Source organism: Zingiber officinale, chromosome 2A (genome assembly GCF_018446385.1).
Source record: "Zingiber officinale cultivar Zhangliang chromosome 2A, Zo_v1.1, whole genome shotgun sequence".
NCBI classification, from domain to species: Eukaryota; Viridiplantae; Streptophyta; class Magnoliopsida; order Zingiberales; family Zingiberaceae; genus Zingiber; species Zingiber officinale.
In genome coordinates this window covers 172,161,687-172,183,758 of record NC_055988.1, presented here as the reverse complement: position 1 = coordinate 172,183,758, position 22,072 = coordinate 172,161,687, and the positions used below count along the sequence as shown (strand labels likewise).

The window sequence follows — 22,072 nt, the reverse complement described above, 5'->3', positions numbered from 1 at the left end:
TAAACACGAGGCCAGCAGAGGTGCTACTTTTTTTTTCTTCTACTTTGCCTTTTAATTTTATTTCGCTATCAATCTTTGAGTTTATTAATTGTTGTTATTTTAAGATTTACGTGGCAAGTTTTGATAGGCGGATAGCAATGTGGAAGAAAAAGAACGGACGGCCAGAGCCGCCGGGGCCCACGCCAATAAACGACTCATGCCACTGCCGCGTTCAAAGCCAACCGAGCCACGTCAGACCCACTCCCACTTTTCCAACTCGGAATTTGGAAAATCCTTATATCTATATATATCGCTAAAAAAATAAAATTAATATTATTAAATGGATAAATAAATAACCAAAAATAAAAAAGCAAAGAAAAATATATTCCTGCACCTTGAGATGGTTCGCTTCTATAAATAGCGAGGGAGGCGTCCTCCGAAATCGCCTCTTGGTCGCTTCTGGAATTACCATTTCCTTCCTCGAATCCTTGCATGCCAATCCGCGCGAGCGGCGAGCTCCAGATCCGTCGGACAGCAGCGTGTTGTGGGTGCCCGCGATGGAGCAGAAGAAATTTTTGATGTCGGCCATCGGGGTGGGGCTCGGCGTGGGGATCGGGTTGGCGTCGGGCCAGGCGGTAGGGCAATGGGCGGCGGCGCCGAGGTCGTCGTCGACTAGTGGCCTCACGCCGGAATCCCTCGAGCAGGAGCTGCGCCGGCAGGTGGTGGATTGGGAGGATAGTGGAGTTACCTTTGATGAGTTCCCTTATTACCTTAGGTAACTGACAGCTTCGTCCTTGAAAAAGAAATGGCTTAAGCAATTATCAACTCGTCTTTCTATCGAGGTTCGGTTTGCTTTCTAGGCCTGGGTCCACTAGGAAGAGAACGTCCATCAGAATCACGAGGGTTTTCTGATGGAAATCATGTGCTGCTTTCTTTGGATTCTCTTGTTACCATTATTTGATTTAGTTTATTCTATTTTGGTGACAGAGTGTTCGAGGCTTTTAATTTATCGATCCTCTTTAGAACTTGCTTAGCCCGTTTAGCCCAGTGTTTAGCGTTCAATAGTGTTATTGTTTTCACTTTTCAAATCAATGGAGGATTGTGACCATGATTAGTCTGTTATTCTCTTTTTACCTTTTTGGAAACAATGGTGAGTGTTAATTTACTGCATCGACCGCCAATTGATTTCTTTTCCTGGATATCCTTTTGTAGTTATTTATTATTATTATTATTTTTTGAAGAATGAAGTTTGGAAAGAAAGAACATAGTAGATTTTTGAAAACATGTTTTCAAGATCTACGAACATAGCAGATTTTTGAAAACGTGTTCTAAGAAGGAAACAACATTTTAGGGATCGTTTGTATAACTGAGGTGCAAGTTTGGCATTACGTTGGTGTATTTGAACTGACAAAGATCACAAGTGTTGTTGATCAGAGTTAGGGCGTCAGCTGCATTTTAGGGTTGAATAAATAATAGGTGATAGTGGTCCATCTAGTGATGATAATTTGTTTTTGTACAGATGATTAAATAACCACTTATAGAAAAAGCTCAACCTATTAGGAAAGAAATCAATTTATATATTTATACCATAAATACTCTCCCGTCATTTGCAGGTGGATCGTGGGTATACTTTGCTTAATTGATCCAAACCAACATATGAATTGATGATATAATTTTTTTTTTTTTTCACAAACAAGGTTTGAATTGTGGGCCTCCTACTCCTGCTCTGATATCATATTAAAATGTTAAATTGCCCCCACGGGCGGGATCAGCCGGTTATGACATGGATTCTTGCAGCATGAGTCAAGAGGTCGAGGGTCTGCGGCAGCAAATGCGATAACATCAATATCTGTCCGTGCTAAAAACCTGAGACCGCCATGTCATAGCTGGGCCCGTATTCACCGTGATTTACTCCCTCTCATACTTGTGGGGCCGGGTTGAGGGGGCCGCTGGGTTGGCGGTTTCCAACCTTTTGCAGCATATTAAAATGTTAAATTGATGACTAACCACTTATCCAAAAACTCAACTTGGTAGCAAAGTGAAATTTACATATTTATATCCTTGATAGTTTTCTTCAGCATAAATGTGCAACAGAACTAGAACTTCTTCTCTCGGTAATAATAATTAGGAAAATATAGAACAACATTTAGTCATACATTTGACAGTGTTTCCATGTTCCAAGGGCAAACTTTGGCCATATCAGAAGGTCATCTAATTTTACTATCATGGTAGACATATTTGCCTAAGTTACGGAAATTGTTAGTATGACCTGATTCCTACAAGTAACAATAGTCTATACTAAGAGCTATAAAGCTAAAGGTTTTATAGTTAGTTGACAGAAGTTGGTATTAAGGTATCTGCAAGACTCTAAGGCACAGTAAAAATTGCTCTGAAGACAACATTGTTGTGGCCATGCTGGTTAAGCTTTCTAATGAAATATGCTGGTCGGTTAACCAATAGATCATGAGTATGCTAGATCAGTCCATGGGACAAAGTATTGAATCAGATATTAGTTCGAAATATAAGCTATGCCAGTAGATAATCCCCTACATTGATCTTGATATGCCTTTAATTTCTTGCACTGTCGTTTACCTTGTTTGCAGGGTTACAGTTACTTCTAGCCATGACTACTAAACCTTAAAGCAGCTTCTGTCAGAACCAGGAGCATAATGTGGTAGACTTGTAGCAACAAGGAAATAACTCTGTGCTTCCATATATATACACACCACTAGCAGTTAACAAATGACAGTCTTATAGCGTAGATAGTTTCTTTTTTATCATCTCGAATAAGATGTCCATATTCATTGCACAGTAACCAGATACCTATCACTTTTTTTTTTCTCTTTCAATTCAGTGAAGGTAGTGATTTCTGAGACTCACACATCACTTCATTTATTAAAACACTCGTTTCTTCAGTTTTCAGAAATCAGAACTATGCTTGGCTTAATTTTATTGCTACTTCTATCATTGAGCAGGTCAGATATTTTTGACTTGCAAGATATTTTTTTTGCTATCACTTTGTTTTCTGATTGTACCTTAGCAGAGATATGTCGGTAAAAACTGCAATAGCTATTAATGCATTAGCAACAACTTCTTCATCTTGGTTGTCTTTAGTGCCTAGTTTTGTGACTACTATCAGAAGTGAGCTCTTATCAAAGCTTACTTAAAACTCCTTAAAATCTAGCATTTTTCAGATTAATATTCCCAAAATTTTGGTTGTTTAGTATATGTTTTTGAGTTTTCTGTTAATCAAGTATGCTCTGTTTTGTAATACTGGGGTCTAAATACCTTATTTCTTGTGCTGCTGCTGATTTTGATGACAGTGAGCAGACCAAAGTTATACTGACAAGTACAGCCTATGTACATTTGAAACAAACAGACATATTGAAGTACACTAGGAACCTTTCTCCTGCAAGCCGTGCTATTTTGCTTTCAGGCCCTACAGGTAATTTGTAAACCAGAAATATTGTGTTATGTGGCATTCGAAGAATTTGTTTCAATCCTGATATATTGAAATCTGTAACTAATTATAATGACCTTTAATTGAAGAGCTTTATCAGCAGATGCTTGTGAAGGCTCTGGCCAACTACTACAAGGCTAAGTTTTTGTTGCTGGATGTGACTGATTTCTCCATTAAGGTAATTAATTCTAGATATATTTTTCATTCTAACTATGCTTCTGATTGTGATACCTTTTGTTTGGCCACAGATTCAGAACAAATATGGTGACAGTTCCAGAAATAAAGATGTGGTAAGGTTTCTTATCAAGTTTTATAGTCTAACATATAATAAAGAAACTTTCATCGACTAAAAGATCTATTTTTCCTAGTAGAGTTTTTTCAGGATTCGTGTTTTTCTTCTCTGTTGGAAGGATGATTTTAATTTTTTTTTTATGTTCTTCAAATTAGTTTCATGTTGACTTGTTTTTATTCTCAGAAGTGAAAAAGAAGCAGCTATTTAGATATTTTTCATAGTTGATAATAAACTCATATTTGCTATGCTTTCTTCAATGAAGCAAACTAATCTGTCAACAAAATGCCATTTATGCTAATGTCAGTTTTTTCCATGTTAATACAAGTCGAAACCTGACAGTAGCCATTCTCCTTTTAAATGTAATTGTTTCTTCTCTGTTACTTTCACATCTAAAGTACTTTTAAAGCTTTTTCATCCTTGCCTATATTTTTTTGCAGTTTGTTAAGAAGAGATCTATGTCAGTCACAGCATTAGAGAAGATTTCTGGTTTATTTGAATCTTTTTCAACCGTTCTCCAGAAGGAGGATCCTGAAGGTACATAAATTAAACTTCTTGACTTCCATAGGTTGTATGAATGTGCATATGCTACATTGCATTTTTTTTCCTATGATTGGATTTTTTACATTCCCCATTTATTAATAAAAACGTTCACTGCGATGCATTACATATGTGTATTGGTTTCTTACCAAATAGGATTCCAATGTACTGTGAAAGAACAAGTATGTCTGGGCCTGTTAAATATCTATGCCATTAGATGGAAGCTCCAGTTGTCTTGATGAAATCAGCTGAAAGTAACACTGGCTAAGAGGCCCCTGAAGGTTTCTTTTCAATTTAGTCAAAGGAAACTATGGAATTATGTGATCATTTTGAGTCTAATTTGACTTTTCTCTGTTGTCTAAAAAGCCATGTATGTCATTCCTAATGTGGCTAGTAAGATTTAATTAAGATGATTGATTGTGTAACAATTATTATCTTACCTGTGAATCACCATACATATTACCTTATTCAAATTCCAGTGTAATTAGTTGATGTTGTTTAAGGTCCTAGTCTGTAATCTTAATTGATTGCTTTAGTTTTCTCTTTATGTTGTTTTATAGGAGAGTCAAATCACGTAACATTGAAAGCAATTATATTGTTTTAGGTTTCCTTTGATCTTCTACCGGAACAAATTATAGGAAATGGAACTGTATTAAGTGTGTTTATTACAGGACTTGTATATTGTCCTGGAGTTCCCACTGATTCTCAGCATAGGTAAGTAAAAGTATATCTATCAAGATTGATATTGAATGCTACCATCGATAGTCAATCTTTACCTATTCTAGACAATGATTAAGCTAAAGAAAGCTAATGAGTAAAGCCGCAAAGTACAAAGTGCATTTTAGAGTTTAGACAATTCCTAATTGATGGCTATGCTTTACCTTTTGTATGATCTCCATATACTATATATCACATATATTAATGGTAATCAATAACAAGTTCTTTTATAACAGACGTTCTCTTTTTCACAACCAATTGCAGGATCCTTCTGTAAGCAAAGCAGTTGGGAGTTGACGCCAAGGTAATGGCAGGAAAATGAAAGAAAGTCCATACAGGAATGGCATTTATTCTACTTTTCTTTATGCTTTATCTTGTATTTTCAGAAGATCTGATTGTGCTAATAACACACAACATCGTAAGACTGCTTCACTCTCAGCTGATATGGATGTCCATAGATCTGAAGGCGGCTCTATAAATACAGGTACTGACTTGTATTTAGGCTTACTAGCTAAACATTGCTGCTAGGGGATTGAAGTTGGCTATAATACCATGTAAAATAAAATGATTTGGTGAATAATTCTTCATTCGATATATTATGGTTATACTAGAAGAAACCTCTAGGTGGTAGTATGGACAATTATAATTATATATAAATGAATACATAAATGGTATTGTATTAAGTAAATCAGAAAAATATCAAAGGCAAATGGGAAATAGTCGCAGATGAACCAACCATAACCTGTGCAAATCAGTAGATAACTAAATAATATTTTTTCTTTAACACTTGCTTGGTGCACTTGATGATATACAAATCATGGTAAGGTTGTGTTTCTCCAAAAGCACAGTGCAAAAGTATTGAAGATGGATTATTGCCAATGCATTTTTGATGTCTAATTCTTGTTTTTTTTTTTCTTTCTTCAATCTTCAGTGCCCCTGCAACGAACCAGCTGCTGGTCTTTTGATGATAAAATTCTTATTAAGTCACTTTATAAGGTATTTTCTAATTTCACATTTTTACAGTTCATGGTCTCAAGAAAATCCATATCCAGTATACAACATGGTATAAAAGTTAATACTTTTCCTAAAGTAATCAGTCAAACTTGGTTCTTTTGGTAAATTAGTACATAGTTTAACATGCTACCTTTCTCCAGGTTCTCATTACGGTGTCTCAGATTAGTCCAACAATCCTTTACATAAGGGATGTTCAGGATTTCATTAGTAGATCAGAAAAAGTATATTCTTTATTTGATCAGCTGTTGACAAAGCTATCAGGGCCAGTGATAATAATTGGTTCGAGATTGTTAGGAACTCATAAAGGATGTGAAGATGTTGATGCAAGAGTTACTACTCTATTCCCTTACAGTGTAGAGGTTAAGCCTCCAGAAGATGAGACCCGTCTTGTTACTTGGATCTCCCAGTTAGAGAAAGATACCAAAGCTATTCAGGTTCAGGATAACAACAATCATATCACAGAGGTTCTCGCAGCAAATGATCTAGAATGTGATGACTTAGGTTCTATTTGTCTCTCAGATATGAAAGCTCTTAGTACGTACATAGAAGAGATTGTCTTGACAGCAGTTTCTTACCATCTGATGAATACCAAAGATCCTCAATATAGAAATGGGAAGCTTGTTATCTCTTCAAAGAGGTTAGCCAATTTCTCATAGAGCTTTCTAGTTCTCTGCTGTTTTTGATCTCTGTGACCTTTATTTCCTTAATGCAACAGTTTATCACATGGCCTGAGTATTTTTCAAGAAAATAGGCACTGTGGCAAAGACACCATAAAGCTAGAAGTAAATGTTGAATCAGGGGTCAGTGACACTTCTATGATCGATTTCAAGTCTATTAAGATATTAATACTCACTTTTATTTATCTATTTATTTCACTTCTTCAGGTAGGGATAAATGGCGATAATGCAAATGCCTCAAAGGGGGAAAACAATGTCATTTCTTTATTGCCTGAAAACAGTGAGGCTGGGAAATCAGCAACAGTAGTTAAGGATGGCGAGGCTACGGTACCTGTATACTTGATTTTGTCGCTATTTCTTCTATTTTCCTCTTTATACTGTCTGATGTCACGACTACTAAGAAGAATATAGATACAATATAGTCTTACTCTAAAAACTTGATTTAATTTTGTGAAAGGATTTCTCTTAACAAGAAATATATAATGTGGATCCAGTGAAAGACTAATGAGCTAGTAATTTTATCTTTTGTTTTAGCTAGGCAGACTATAGGAAGCCTAAGTAACAGAAGCCTATTGTCAAACATGAGAATTATATGCATATAATCTGCTTTGTAAATAGCGACATTAAACAGTGACATGGTATCGTAGCTAAGTCTGCACTCTTTATGGGATCAAGGGATTGTTAAGAGAGCAGGTCCTCGATACTATAATTCACATAGTAGTTGACATTATTTATCTTTTAAGAGAATACGTGACTCCCTTCCTAGCTCTATGGGCACTCATTTAGCAGTAGAATTCATAAATAACTTCAATTTCTAGCAACTTGTAGACTTGATATCTTCTTTTGCACCAAGATGGGATGATCTAGCTTCAACTTTCTATATCTTACTTTCACTCATTCTGTCCCAAGCCACATCTAATGAGTTTTTTCAGGTTTGAAGTTGAAAATAAGGCAAGTTAATTGTGTTTGTTCTTAATTATGATTCTGAAGCTAATAGTTGCTCCATTTACCTCTACAAAATATTCAACCTTCCAACAAATAACAATCCTACCTGCTATATGATTCTAAGTCCAGAGCATAATATGTCATTTTTTTTGCAGGAAGTTGCCCCAGACAATGAATTTGAAAAGCGGATCAGGCCAGAGGTCATTCCAGCTAATGAAATTGGAGTTACATTTGATGATATAGGTGCCTTGGATGAAATTAAAGAATCCCTCCAAGAACTGATCATGCTTCCTCTCAAACGACCGGACCTCTTTAATGGCGGTCTCCTGAAACCATGCAGAGGAATACTACTCTTTGGACCACCTGGTACAGGAAAGACAATGCTTGCCAAGGCCATAGCAAATGATGCAGGAGCTAGTTTTATTAATGTGTCTATGTCCACCATCACCTCCAAATGGTTTGGTGAAGATGAGAAGAACGTTAGAGCATTGTTTTCTGTTGCTGCAAAGGTTTCCCCTACTATCATTTTTGTGGATGAGGTTGATGCCATGCTCGGACAAAGAACTAGGGTAGGAGAGCATGAAGCAATGAGGAAGATCAAGAATGAGTTCATGACCCGCTGGGATGGACTTTTAACAAAATCTGGTGAAAGGATCCTTGTTCTTGCAGCAACAAACAGACCGTTTGATCTTGATGAAGCCATCATCAGAAGATTCGAGCGCAGGTATTTCTGTTGTATCTCTGCATGATCATTTACGAAAGGAAGATTGTTCAGTCCCTTGAAAGATATGGAATCCTCATGTCTGTCATTTCTCGAACAGGATTATGGTTGGACTACCATCCCCCCAAAGCAGGGAACTAATTTTGAAGAAACTTCTGTCAAAAGAAAAGGTAGATGGAATTGACTATAAGGAAGTTGCAATGATGACAGAGGGATATAGTGGTAGTGATCTTAAGGTTAGTTACCTTTTTTTTCTCTCCGGTGAATAAGAAGGTTACCCTGTGGCCATTTGATTGATAAAGTAAGACATCAGAATTATTTGATAATTTTATTTTCAGAATCTATGCGTCACAGCAGCGTATCGTCCTGTTAAGGAGCTGCTTCAGAGAGAAAGATCTAAGGAATTGGTAAGTTTTACATCGTCAGCGTTTAGGAGCCAGTTTAACAAACATAATTTTGTCACTTTCTCCTAATCTATTCCTGTTTTTTTGCTTCCGAAAACCTTGTAAACTACAGCCAATGTTTCTTATTTCTTCTCAAGGGAATAATAAACACCTCCTGTTCTTGTTTCAGGAAAAGGAGAAGGAGAATACCGGTGAAGGTGACAGTTCATCAGCAAATTCAGCCAATACAGGAGAAAATGGCGAAACAGCAGTTGTCCTTAGGCCATTAAACATGGACGATCTGAAGCAAGCAAAGAACCAAGTGAGTTAATCTTTTAAATCGATCTTCCTGGCCGAATGCATGATTCTTATAGGGTATTATAATGCTCATCAATCTTTGTTGTTCATCAAAAAATAAAATTGTCTGTGTCGATGGTCTGGATTAGTAACCATATTATTTTACAAATGTAGGTTTCTGCTAGTTTTGCCGCGGAGGGTTCTGTGATGAACGAGCTGAAGCAATGGAATGATTTGTACGGAGAAGGTGGGTCGAGGAAAAGGCAGCAGTTAACGTATTTCCTCTGAAGTATACAATGTACATACACGTTATCTCACAATCACTGTCGATGAAAGAAAAGGAAAAAACCCAGAGGAGAAGATGCATGCATATGGTATTTGTAAGTAAATTAGCACAGGTGTGTGTTTTGTTTTGGCTATTGGGACGTAATAATGTTCTATATTCTTTTTGTAATATTATGTTCGTGTTTCTAGTGTCGATCTTTATCCCCTATCCATGGACTCACCTGGACATGCTCCATTCGTTGTTAGAGAGCTACTTTATTGGAAGCTTATGATTTTGCTCATCCGAGCATCATTTATGGTTTTATATTTACTTCTAGATCACAGCTTTTGGTGATGTGTAAAATCTTGAAACATTATCCCTATATCTTCTTTGGTGGATATGGAGGAAGGGAAAACCACAATTTGAGGAAAATTCCATTAGAAGTAAAAGACTTTTTTCTCGTGAACTTCACCTTCATCGCCACAGCCCGATTCTTGATTGCGACAAACCCTTCACTAGATGAAGGCGATAGAGAGGTAGGCCAGGATAGACGATCAGATAGATATGCCATTGCCCAGCACCAGAAAATGCAATAAGTTTCCAGAGCATCTCTGGTGCAAGCAAACAAGATGTGATAAGGGCCAGAATTTATAGTCTCTGAAAATTGCAATCAAGATGTGGCAAGAATCGATTGCAGATCCTCGAACTTCACTAAAAGAAGACACTAAAACGAGTAACCATAGCCAAGCACACAGCCAAATACACAAATTCAAAGCATACAGATAAAAAAAAGTAAACAATAAGCTTTAATCATCTGTTTCAGATTCCCTGCATAATTTACCAACCCATCAATTCTAATTCTAACACCACTCCAAGCAAGCATAAATATTACATGTATATTTGCAATACTGCAAACGATTTTAGGAGACCAACCCACATTAACAAACAAAAAAAAACAAGAACCGGTCCCAGCCACGACACGACAAGTTTCAAAAACCAGTAACTCGGTTCAGTACTGAGAGACCGAAAGTAGGAACTAAAGCACGAAAAAGATAGCTACTGTTGAACATCAGGACACCATGCGATACCATCTTTTTTTTGTCTTACTGGGATTTTTTGTCTTTCAATGGCCCTTTTGGTATCTTACTCAGATACTTGGCGTGAACCACTGCATAGTGCTTCTTGAATTCTGCAGCTGCCTTCTCCCCGAATGCATCGACTTGGTCTTCATATTTGTCATATAAGAAAGGCACGGTGTGAAGGGTGATGAAAACTGCAAATAAAAACAAAAAGAATAGGTTTCAGCTGCCAGAGCAAAGATATGCATATATAATAGGAGGCAAGTAAGAAATTTGAAGGTTGTACCGATATAAAACAATGTCAGGAAATTCGTGCAGTTTCCAACGATTGAAATAACCCATAGACCAGCAATAACCTGTATCCAGAACATGAATTGGGGCAAAGACAAGAAAATCGATATCCAAATCTTCTTAACAGAACAAAATTAGAAGCATACAGCAAGGAATTTCTTCAGGTCGCGTCCTAATGCAATTTCCCTTAAAACAGCAAGACTCCTGTTGATTTCGTATCTCAAAGATAGGGCAATTTTCACTGTCAGATCTTCAGGAATGCTCACCACAGGAATGTGAGGCCGAGACCTACCATTAAATAAACAAAAATAATCAATACGAGGATTCCATGTTCAAAGACAGTAAAGAAAATTGAATAGTAATGATCTTACTTGTTAATCAAGTTAGAAGCATTGGACCAGAGGAAAATGATAGCAAGGGTCAATATGAGGGAGTGGCAGACCAGAGTAAGCAAATGATATTCCATAAGCTCAAACAGGATCCAAATTGCTGTTGCCCCACCAAGCACAGCAGCCGAGGCTTTCTTGTCCTTCCATAGAAAAACATCAGCAGCTGCAAACGACTAATATAAGTCAAATCAACAAAGAAATATTTGGATCAGTGAATCATTGAAAAAGACATCAAGATATATCTTCTGCTGAAGGATGACTTTTCATGATTAACTATATTTGAAATGTTTTTGATTGGAAAGATGGTTGAACTGAAGATTGAACTGTCTAAGACCAAAGATGAACTAACAAATTGAATGCTGGCGTCACAGTTAAGCCAGCAGTGTCTAGATTAAAAGGTCTGATCAACAGAACTAGTCACACTTACAAGCAGACTGGGTTGCCAAAACTTCCAGGAATGACTACCCATGAAGTCTGCAATCAGACTAAAATCGAAGTACAGATTAGGGAACACGTCAAATCGGAGAACAAATTGAAACTTCATGGTGCATGGGATCACACTCCAAGCACCTAGAGACAGATTTTTGTGGAAGTTGAAAATGAATCCTATTAGCTCTGCAACTTAGATTCATGATCCACTACTGTAGCGTTCATTAGGCATTCAAATTCTCTATACCATTTAACACAGTCGATTTACATGATTACATCTTACACTCATCAAAAAAAAAAAAATCATGCAACTAATTGTTTGCAGATTTTGTGACTACTTCACACAATAAAAAGGAGATAGACACAAAGACCTAACGTACAGATCGGACTATGTTTATTTGTCTCCTTAAACAAAGTCATGGCAGAGTATTCAATCCTTAAAATGTTTTGTCTATGGTGGAAGCTGATTGCTTCTCTCAGAAAATCAAATTCGTTCCCACAATACATCGTTAACAATCCACTCAAAACTCGTCTGATGGAATATTCTATGATAAGAAACTAGGTCGTCACTTGAATTAACAAACTAAGTGAGGTTTTTCTAATAAGAACAAAAGACAATGGGTTTGTTCTTTCTTTATTTTTTTTATATGAAAAAATAGGTGAAAAATCCCACCGAAACCATGCAAAAAGCGATAGATCAGCCAGATCGTTCGCGAAATCCGCAAGACCACATATCAGAATAACCACGACGACACCCGAACCGATATACAACTGCAGAAATCAAATCAGGAACAAGAAACGAAAAGGCAGAGACCGTAAAGAAAAGAGAGATGAAGATCCTACGCTTTCCGCCGCCCAGGATCTGGTGCACGGGCTTCTCCCGGCCGAAGAGTCTGTAGATCTTGGCCTTTGCGGCCTCCACCGCCTCCGACGCCTTCGACTTCTCGTCGTCGGAGTCAGACGAGGACGAAGAGCCGCCGCCGCGATCCTTCTCCTCTATCTGCTCGATCAGCGTCTCCTCATGCTCCGCCATCGCCGGATCGCCTCCCAAAACCTCCTCCTGTCTTCTCTCCAATCTTCAGATTCGCTTCGCTACAACTACAAGACGAGTAAGGGGACGCCTCCGTGGGACGTGGCCTTGTATTCCTGCCACGATGCGGCTCCGAGATGGGATCAGGACCGTCGAATCCAGCAAGCGACGAGAAGGTTCTAAGGCGCTCCTCCGTTAACTAACGTCGCCGTTACTTTTGCTGGCACAGCGGGACGCCCCCCACGTCGAATAGCGACACGTGGATGGTGGAATATTCCAGATGGCATGTCGGCGAGGGAGGCTCGATTGAGATAAGATTCCTTTCACACGACCGCATAGCTTATCGTCTGCGTTTAATTGCGTGCAGTCCTACGGTATTAGGACTCAAACCAAACTGCACTCGATTCTCCGCCGGCTGGCGATCGAGTTGTGACTTGTCACCAAGGCCGTCTCCAACCCTTCTTGAGGTTCCAAGCGAAGGAAGAATTTAATATTTTTTAAATAAATCTTCACATCATATGTGTAAATAAAAATTTAATAATTTTTAAATAAATATTATTAGAAATATTTAATTTTATTATTTATAATAAAAGAGGTGGAATTTACTACTCTAATAGCTAAACATGATTGATCCTACGATCAAGTTATAGTTGGTCATTGTGGTAAAGTATGTTTTTTTTACTTTGCTAAGATTCGACATATTGTCCATTATAACAATAATTATCCTTTATTAACTAATTCAACCATGTCCCAGGGGTCACATTTAATTTTATTAGTAAAATTTAAAATGATAATTTCATATATTACAATGATTATTTATACAATTAGAAGCAATGACTAATTAAGTCATCTAAATTTTATCTTATATCTAACCTCACCTTTTTATTATTGGTAAAATTTAAAAAATTAAAATGTTTTATATTAACTAATTTAGAATCAAGAAATAAATTATTGTAATACATATATATTGTAATTACAATTTTTTTAAAAAAATATCAAACATTTTTAACTTCGAGAAAGGAAAGTCTCAACACAAGATAAAATTATTATGTGACCTAGAAGAAATAGATTCGTGTGCTATATATAGTCACTACGTATAATAAACTCTTCCTCAAAATCTCATATTCACAAGAGCTCGTGAACTAAATTATCCTTTTTATCAATTTTAATTTTGATAAATTATTAATAAAATTTATTTAGCTAGAAAATATCGATGGTGAATTATTAAAAAAATAGTGAGAAAAAAAAATTAAGAAAAAAATAATACTACAATATTAACATCTTTTTTGACTTTAAAAGTATTTTTATAAAAAAATATTAATTAAGTATAATTAATAAATATTTTTAATTTATTAACAAAATTTAATTTTGATTAGTAAATTAAATTTTTATCAGTAAAAATTTAAAATTACTAATTAAATTTTAATAAAAAAATTTACCAAACAAATCTAATTTTAATAGTAAAAAATTTAAATTATCAATTAAATCTAACACAAATAAAAAAAATTTAAAAAAAATCCAGATTTAATCTAATTTTTACCAAATATAATTTAACTAGTAAAAAATTAAAATTACTGATGAAAATAAATCTAGATTAAAATTTATTTTAACCATAATTTTAAATATTTAATATCTAAACTCATATGTTTTTAAATTAATATTCATATTTAATTTATATAGGTATATATGTAAAATTTATGGGCCCCAATATAATAAGGGCCCTAGGCATAGGCCTAATGGCCTATGCCTTGAGCCGACCTTGCTTGTCACTGTCGGCCATGTCGTTGTCGCCGTGCAAACCGTGCCAGATATGTTCAATCAAGTCGGCTCAAAATTAATGATATAATTGATTATAACATAACTCGTAATTTTTTCAAAGATATTTTTAGAACTTTTAGTTAGAGTTTTAAAATATTTATGACGGAGGATCTCCTTCAACCAATTTACTATTACTATATCTCACTCATTCTCAATAATCATGCTGTGTAAAATAATACAGGTATACATGACATCCTTCAAATTATACTTGTACCATAATCGTACTGGACCTAGCTCTTATCATTGCCTATCGAGATTAGAACACTCCAAATATTCCTTAAATAATTTTCTTTTGGGATCTTGGGGGCATAGAAAGCTCTTGACGAAATTAGCTCAATCTGAATAGATCCTATTGGTCAGATAGTATCATTTTGTATATTGTGTATTATTAATCGTAAAATTAACCTCAAGTGCATTTCCTTACAAGATGTTGTTGAATAAAGGTAATCCATTAAGCATTTTGATATCATTATGCGACCCTACAATTCTAAAAAGAGGCATGTCATATCCATAAGTCTGTAGATGTGACTGCTTCAAGCACAATTGTTGGAACGCCGTGATCTCCTCGAGTAAACTGGCATTTCTAAGCGACGAGATGATTTTTCCATTGTCAATGCATACAATCAAGACTACGCAACATGCCAGGGAAGTCATATCTCTGTTCATACATTTCAAGCAAGTGGTGGATATCAACATTATTAGATCTTTTTAAATATTGAGCTATGAACACTTCGGTTACATAGCATCGACTAAACGAAGGAATAACCCTCTTTGCATTCAGAATCGATATCAAAATATATCATCAGGATATACTGGCTCATCAGAGAAATAGTCGTTAAAAAGACGAGCATGTCCTACTTTACGATCCCGATTTAAATATTTTCTCCTCTATATTCTGTTGGAAGAACTTTGAACTCTTTGACGTACTATTTATTGTTGCTCATATAGTTGGAGCATTTTTGTTTATCTATAGCCTCCGAATCTTCCCTCAATTAATTTATCCAAAATTTACGGAATATAGATCGATCTAGATTTTTAGTTATCAAGTCTTCTGATATTTTTATGGTTGAAAGAAATAGAAAATTAGAAAATGATACCAAGAATAAAATATTAAGATATATTTATATAAATTTTTTTAGATAAAAAAATAATCATTGAATAGTCATGGCTCAACTATTTAAATTCAACGTTTTTTACTTTTTAAATATTTTAATATTTTTAAAAGAGAAACTAAAAAAAAAAATTTTGAACGTTTAAACAGAAACTCTAGAGGTTATTAGATGTGTATTATTTTTTATAATAAATATTAAAAATAATTTAAAAAAAGGACAACGATGGAGTTTAAAAAATTTACGGAGCCGCTCTGTCGCTGGTTCCTCCATCAAGTCACGTCACTAATAGGAATCAGATCAAATATTCTGTCTTCAAATTTCTCTGTCCCCGTGTCCCCTACCGATCGGACGGACCAGATTATATCTTAAAACATCATGACATCTTTAAGATGTGTGCAGTCTCCTCATGATGTGTAAGGCATCCTTGAGATGTAATCTGATCCGTCTGATCGATAAAGGGACACGGGGACAGAAAAATTTAAGGACAGAAGATTTGATCTTAATAGGAACTCTCATTGATGATGTTCTAATAACATCCACAATTCACTAAAAAAAAAAACTAAAAGATAATATTTTTTTTGCGTTGTCTATATAGCTGAAAAGACATTATTAAAAACATTGTTGTTAAAAGTCCGTTCAAAGGCAGTACTTAAAAAGCGTTGTCATTTTTTTACAAAGACAATACTTTAAAAATATAATGATTTTTAATAAAAGAAAAATATATTTAAACTATTATCTATTATATTTACATCATAAATTTTTTAATTTAACCCTTATAAACAATACCAATTAAAATATCATAAAAGTAATGAATCTTCTTACTATTGAATCAAAAATATGTCATACAGAAAATATGTACATAATTCATAAACTTTAGATCTATGTTAAGTCTATACAAAACTAAAAATCTATTTTGGATGGAATAATATTATATCTTTTCAGAGAATGATCATAAGTCCTGCTTGCTGTTTGCTTTGAATTTCGTAATATTACATCTTCTCGGAGAATGATCACAAGTTCTTTTCATCTTTACTTTGAATCTAGATTTAGTCATAAGCGTCGACAGTGTGTTTGCAAAATTACCGATCACCATCAAAACAAGCAATATTCCACAAATTATGACCTGGAAAAAGAAATTGACGAAAACAATGATTATAAGGTGCATTTGATCAAAGAAACAAGTTTGCACAGAGCTCTTGCCTGCCACTCCCAGGTTACACCAACAATAGTTGTACGTAGTAGTAACAAGCCAACAAATGCTTCAAATTTCCATGCTCTTGCAAAACATAAGCCTGCAGAATGGAATAGATTATTGAGATCCAGTAAGATTCAATAACAGAACAATCTATTGTTTATTAAAAAAATCCTTATTTTGAAAAAGAAATGAGAAGATGCCAATTAAAATTTGTACACATGTATCAAACAATCTAGATGAAAAGAAACCCAAGTTTAATGGAAATGATAATGAGAACGCAACACAGAAATGATTTTCTCAGAGGAGGGAAAAGTTAAGAAGTGAACAAGATCTATATAACTACATTGACTTACTAATTGACCAAAGCAAATTAAATGAGAGACTAATTAGGAGCATGCCTGTCCAAAAATTGCAAGAAATAAAATAATTGTATAGTTTTTAAACACTAAATCATTTTATTTATTCCTAAATAGTTTGGTTCAAACTAATCTGTCTGATTACGATTAGCTCGCAATTATTTTATATTATTGTGTGAACTGATTTCAAATATTTATTTTATTACTATTTTCAACTTTTGAAGTCTATTTTCTAAAACATGAAAATGTTCTAAGAAGAATTTTCTAGCCAAACTCACAGTACAGAGCAAATTTGGTTATGATTAGAAAATAATGATGTATCAGCAAATATCTCACATCAATGAAAAGAAAAAGAAATAATTCCTTACCAATCAAGAAAATAAGTAAATTCCTCCTTGGGCCTATAATTAGTGTTGCTCATTCCACTGACAATTTCTAATGTCACCACACCAAAACCATATACATCTGTTTTGTCTATCAAGTAAACTCTCATTGCATACTCTGGAGCCCTCTGCAAGAGTTACAAAGTTTACATAAAGTTAATATGATGCCTTCATTTCAAAAATGTAATATATACTACTCAATTCAGAGCAATATATACAACTCAAAGTTTGCATACTCTAATTCAGAGCAAATATATACAACTCAATCTGATGCCTTCATTTCAAAAATGTATCTCTCTCAGTGAACCGATGTCATTAAATTCCATTATCAGGATATTACAAATAATCTAAAGTTGAAATACCATAAGAGAAAGCAATGAACAAATATGCACAAATATTCACAACTTTTGGCAATAGCAAGCCTATTTTATATATAAATGAAATATGCACAAATATTCACAAATATAATAATGCAATTCATGGACATCAGGGCATGCATCCTGCATAAACTATATATCAATTTTTCAATTTTAAAGGATGCCCAAATACTTACATAGAAACATGGCATTTTGCAAGGAAGTTAATGCTGTAGAAAGTGCTGACCATTCCAAGATGATTAGGTACTATAATGCCTAATGTGCAAGTCCTGGCAATCTCCATTTTAGATTAAGAGAATAAAATGTAAGCCCTTTGGCCTCCCATTAAAGAGTAAAGTTCTAAAGGTCAATGCTAAAGAATCCAAGAGAAAATTGATTGGCATAGGCATAAATTCTTTACCAGATCATCCCTGTCAATCAAGTTTAGATCAACATCAGAAGAGGAAAAAAAACGTCTTTCAAAACATAGAACAACTTTAAGGAAAAAAACTGACCTAATTGACCAAATTCCTTTTCTGGGAGCGTAGGAGCCAGCCTCGGTAGAGCTCCAACTACAACAAACTGCCGTGTGCTTCCTGTAAAGGTCAAAAAAACACCAGAAATTTTGAAGACCCCGACCTACGCAGCTGGATACGGACAAGGATGAGCGAAAGGAAGCTTGAGAGTACTTGGAAGAAACGGGAAAGCAAGGTGAACAGATGAGAGAGACGTTGAAAGAGACGCGAGGAGCTCGGGAAGGGCCGTTCCTGGCAAAGGATTGGAAAGGGCAGATTGCCAGTGAAGAAACAAAAAAATATATCAATAGATAATATATTTTTTAAAAAAAGGCAATATTTAAAAAAATAATTTTAATTTTAAAAAAAGGCAATAACTAACCTAAACCTTGATAATAAGATTTTATTGGCATAATCGAAAGTTTAAAAAAGATCAATAAAAAAAATGAAAACAATATTGGGGTGGATGAAGTCCACTGTTTAGGGTTTAGTAATCATAAACAACATATATACAATGTTATTCTATTGCAGAAAGACAGTTTAGTAATCATAAAATACACAACTTCTTATAATGATAATATGACATATGTTATTTTGAAAAATACATCTCAAAATATTTCTTATTATTCTCAAATTCAAAATGAGATTTTATCACTCTATACGTAGAATTCAAAGGTTCATGATGAAGAAAATTGATAATGACAAATGTTATTTTATTGTAGGTGAATCTATAAATAAATCGAAAAAAGGGAGCAAATTATTATTATTTTAAAATTTATTGATAAAGAGGATTTTATTACAGAAATATTCCTTGACATTGTGCATGTGAAAAATATAAAATCATCTATTATGAAAAATGAAATTTGTGGTAATAACCTTCTCATACAAAATATTATATTAGAGGGTGAGGTTACGTGCTAATTCTATGCAAGGAGAATAGAATGATTAATGTCTATTAAACATTATTTTCACACTGTTGTTATAGTAAATTTCTTCTTCCAAATGTTATGATCAATTTTGTATTGCTAAAATTATAGAATTGATATCTATTAACAAATTTTAATTTAGAAGAAAAAAAAAATCAAATTTGGACATTACAATGTTCAGAAGATACATGATGGGTTTTAAGTGATATCATTAATGACAAAATAATTTATTTGGTAGAGCAACAACGGATGGGGCTTATGATGTAATACTATCATTTGAATTTGTGTTTATATTACATTTTATTTTTGAGTCGTTAGAAATCACCAATGATATTTTATCGAATTCTACAATATAAATCTCAAGATATTATAAATATTATGGATGTAGTTATTAATTCAAAAGAACTTATTCAAAAGTTTAGAGAGAATGGATGAAATCAATTATTCGACAAGATGAAGAGTTTTTGTGATAGATGTACTAGACATATAAGCTTCCCGTCAATTAGGTAGAAGACAACTGAGTAAAGAAAATGTTACTGATACCGTCCGGAAGCTGAGTCGGATGAAGGTTGGCTGCGCTGTACCCACGGTTGACGGAAAGTCGTTGCGAAGCTTGGTCGATCTGGCACCTGACGGAAGGGCTTACACGGGCGGATGACGGGGGATGATGACCAGGATGATGAGGCGATGACTTTGCACATATTCAGACAAGCCGCCCTCACGTTAGAGACTAAGAACCAGGGAAAAAATCCCCGGGTCAGGTCCTCCCATGCTCAAGTCAAGTACTTTTTCCCCAGAAGTACAGTGAAAGGACGAAAATTAAAAGACGAGTACAGAAAGACGAGTGAGCGTACCTACGTAAGGGACAAAGCTCCCCTTTTTATACGGTCGTGGGTGCTTCTGGAATCTTACGGGTGTCAGGGAATGTCGGATGTCAGGGTTTGTCTGGCGATGAATGACACGTGGCGTCCTTTTATAGGTCTGGGAAGGAATCAGCGGGCAATAAGCTCTCTACCGTTAATATACTCTCTAACAGATAGTGATTATTCCTTGACAGGTTGTTACAATTTCCTGGCTTGCTTGTCGTGTAGTGTATGCTGGGCCCGATCTGCTAACCCTGGATTGGGTCCCTATGCCTGCCAGCCTAGATCTATGGGCATAGACTTGCATTTTCTAACCTGCGTTTGCTGCTTCACAAATCCAGACCTGTGTGTCCATCCCTGTCTTGCGTGTCCTGTCCCGTGGACTCCTAACCTGCCTTACCTTGTAAGTCTTGACCTGTAAGCCTTAGTTTCATTCCACTTATCCTGCCCTGTATGCCTTGACTCGTGTTTCCTATCTTGCGAACCTGGAGCCGCCTACTTAATCTGTATGTTCTGGCCCTTATATCTCGACCTATACATCGTGGCCTATGTTTCCTGTCCTGCAAGCCTTCCAAATTCATACTTGACGTGTACGCCTTGATCCTCCTATCCAGACCCGTACGCCTTGATCTGTATATCCCCTATCTTGCTCTGCGAGTTTTATCCTATAGATCCCGACCTGTACGTCCTGCAGATCCTGACCTGTACGTCTTGTAGATCCCGACCTATACATCCTGATCCGTGTTCTCTGACCTGTAAGCCTTAGTCCACTTATCTCGACCTATATGTCTTCTATCTCGACCTGTATGTCTTTGATCCGCCTACCCTGTTTTAAGAGCCTTGGTTTGCATATCCCGACATGTACACTTTGGTCCATGTGCCCTGTGACGTCAAGCTATAAATCCTGATCTATAATCCTTGATTTGTATATCCCGACCTGTACGCTTTGGTCTATGTGTACTGTGTCGCAAGGCTATAATTCCTGACCTGTAATCCTTGGTTTGCATATTCCAAGCTGTACGCTTTGGTCCATGTGTACTATGTCGCAAGACTATAAGTCCTGACATGTAATCTTTGTTTTTGAGTTCCTACTCGACACGTAGGTCTAACCCCGGAACACCACTTGTGCCTGACTAGGCCCATCTTGTAACCTAACCCTTTGTACTCCACGTAGGTCGGACTCTTGACCTCTATGTTGACCAGACTTTTGACTACCATAGGCTTGATTTCTGACCGTCACGTGAGCTTGACTTTTGACCTCCATGGGAGCTTGACTTTTGATTACCTCATGGGCTTAACTTCTGACCATGTCCACTATTTGACCCCATTATCATGCGTCGTATCAATTATTATAAAAAATCATCATCGAATTGATATATTCAATAGCACTATAGATTCAATATTATAAAAGCTGTATTATCTATTTAATGAAAATATAATAGAATTACTTAGGCTCAACTCAACTTTGATCCCAGAGATAGAGACAAATCATTCAGTATCAATCACGTTCATAAACTTATTTAAAAGGTTTATCCTATTAATCTTAAAAGTTAAAAGTTAAGAAAAGTTACATATAAAATATCAATTGGAGCTTTTTAAGATACATTCCGTGTGATCAATATTTCCAAAATGTGCCAACACTTAGAATTATGTCAATTATAGAAAGAGAATTATTCTCTTAGGGTTGATTGATTGATTAGACTTATATATTTTGACTCTTTCAATTTCTACACGGAACGTGCATTTTAATTATCTAAAAAGATTAAATGGATTATTAAGATGTGATTGCGGAATAAGATGAAAGAAGATTTTTTACTAGTTCGTTATATTTATATTAAAAAAGAAATTGCTCAACCTCTGGTACGGGATCAATTACTAATAAATTTAAAATTGTGATAAAAGGTCTTAGTAAAACTAAAAAGGTTAAATATAATAAATAAATTGGTAAATAATAGTTTTTATGTTTATTTTTAACTTACTAATTATATCATTATGATTAAAGTATTAATTTTAATATTTTTGCAGGTTTTTTTATATAAGTTA

At 35.2% G+C, this 22,072-nt stretch overlaps 2 protein-coding genes across 4 annotated transcripts; one reads left to right on the top strand and one right to left on the bottom strand.

Moving 5' to 3' along the window:
- Positions 1-408: 408 nt before the first annotated feature.
- LOC122043288 lies at positions 409-9,599 on the top strand. Of its 3 annotated transcripts, none has more exons than XM_042603838.1 (16): positions 409-754; positions 3,303-3,424; positions 3,529-3,617; positions 3,688-3,729; positions 4,169-4,265; positions 5,250-5,289; positions 5,375-5,469; positions 5,917-5,981; positions 6,140-6,636; positions 6,715-6,799; positions 6,884-7,003; positions 7,777-8,345; positions 8,443-8,578; positions 8,681-8,749; positions 8,916-9,047; positions 9,197-9,599. In XM_042603838.1, the coding sequence occupies exons 1-16, from the start codon at positions 537-539 to the stop codon at positions 9,308-9,310; spliced, it is 2,490 nt and encodes an 829-aa protein (XP_042459772.1). In that variant the 5' UTR covers positions 409-536; the 3' UTR covers positions 9,311-9,599. The 3 variants fall into 3 exon arrangements, with proteins under 3 accessions (XP_042459772.1, XP_042459771.1, XP_042459773.1); XM_042603837.1 differs by having other exon boundaries at positions 5,372-5,469; XM_042603839.1 differs by lacking the exon at positions 409-754 and having other exon boundaries at positions 3,306-3,424; positions 3,543-3,617; positions 5,372-5,469.
- Positions 9,600-10,070: 471 nt separating this feature from the next.
- On the bottom strand, positions 10,071-12,596 carry LOC122043287 (reticulon-like protein B2). The gene is made up of 5 exons (XM_042603836.1): positions 12,319-12,596; positions 11,029-11,209; positions 10,804-10,945; positions 10,653-10,722; positions 10,071-10,560 (listed from the first exon to the last, which is right to left on the bottom strand). The coding sequence occupies exons 1-5, from the start codon at positions 12,506-12,508 to the stop codon at positions 10,391-10,393; spliced, it is 753 nt and encodes a 250-aa protein (XP_042459770.1). The 5' UTR covers positions 12,509-12,596; the 3' UTR covers positions 10,071-10,390.
- Positions 12,597-22,072: the final 9,476 nt, after the last annotated feature.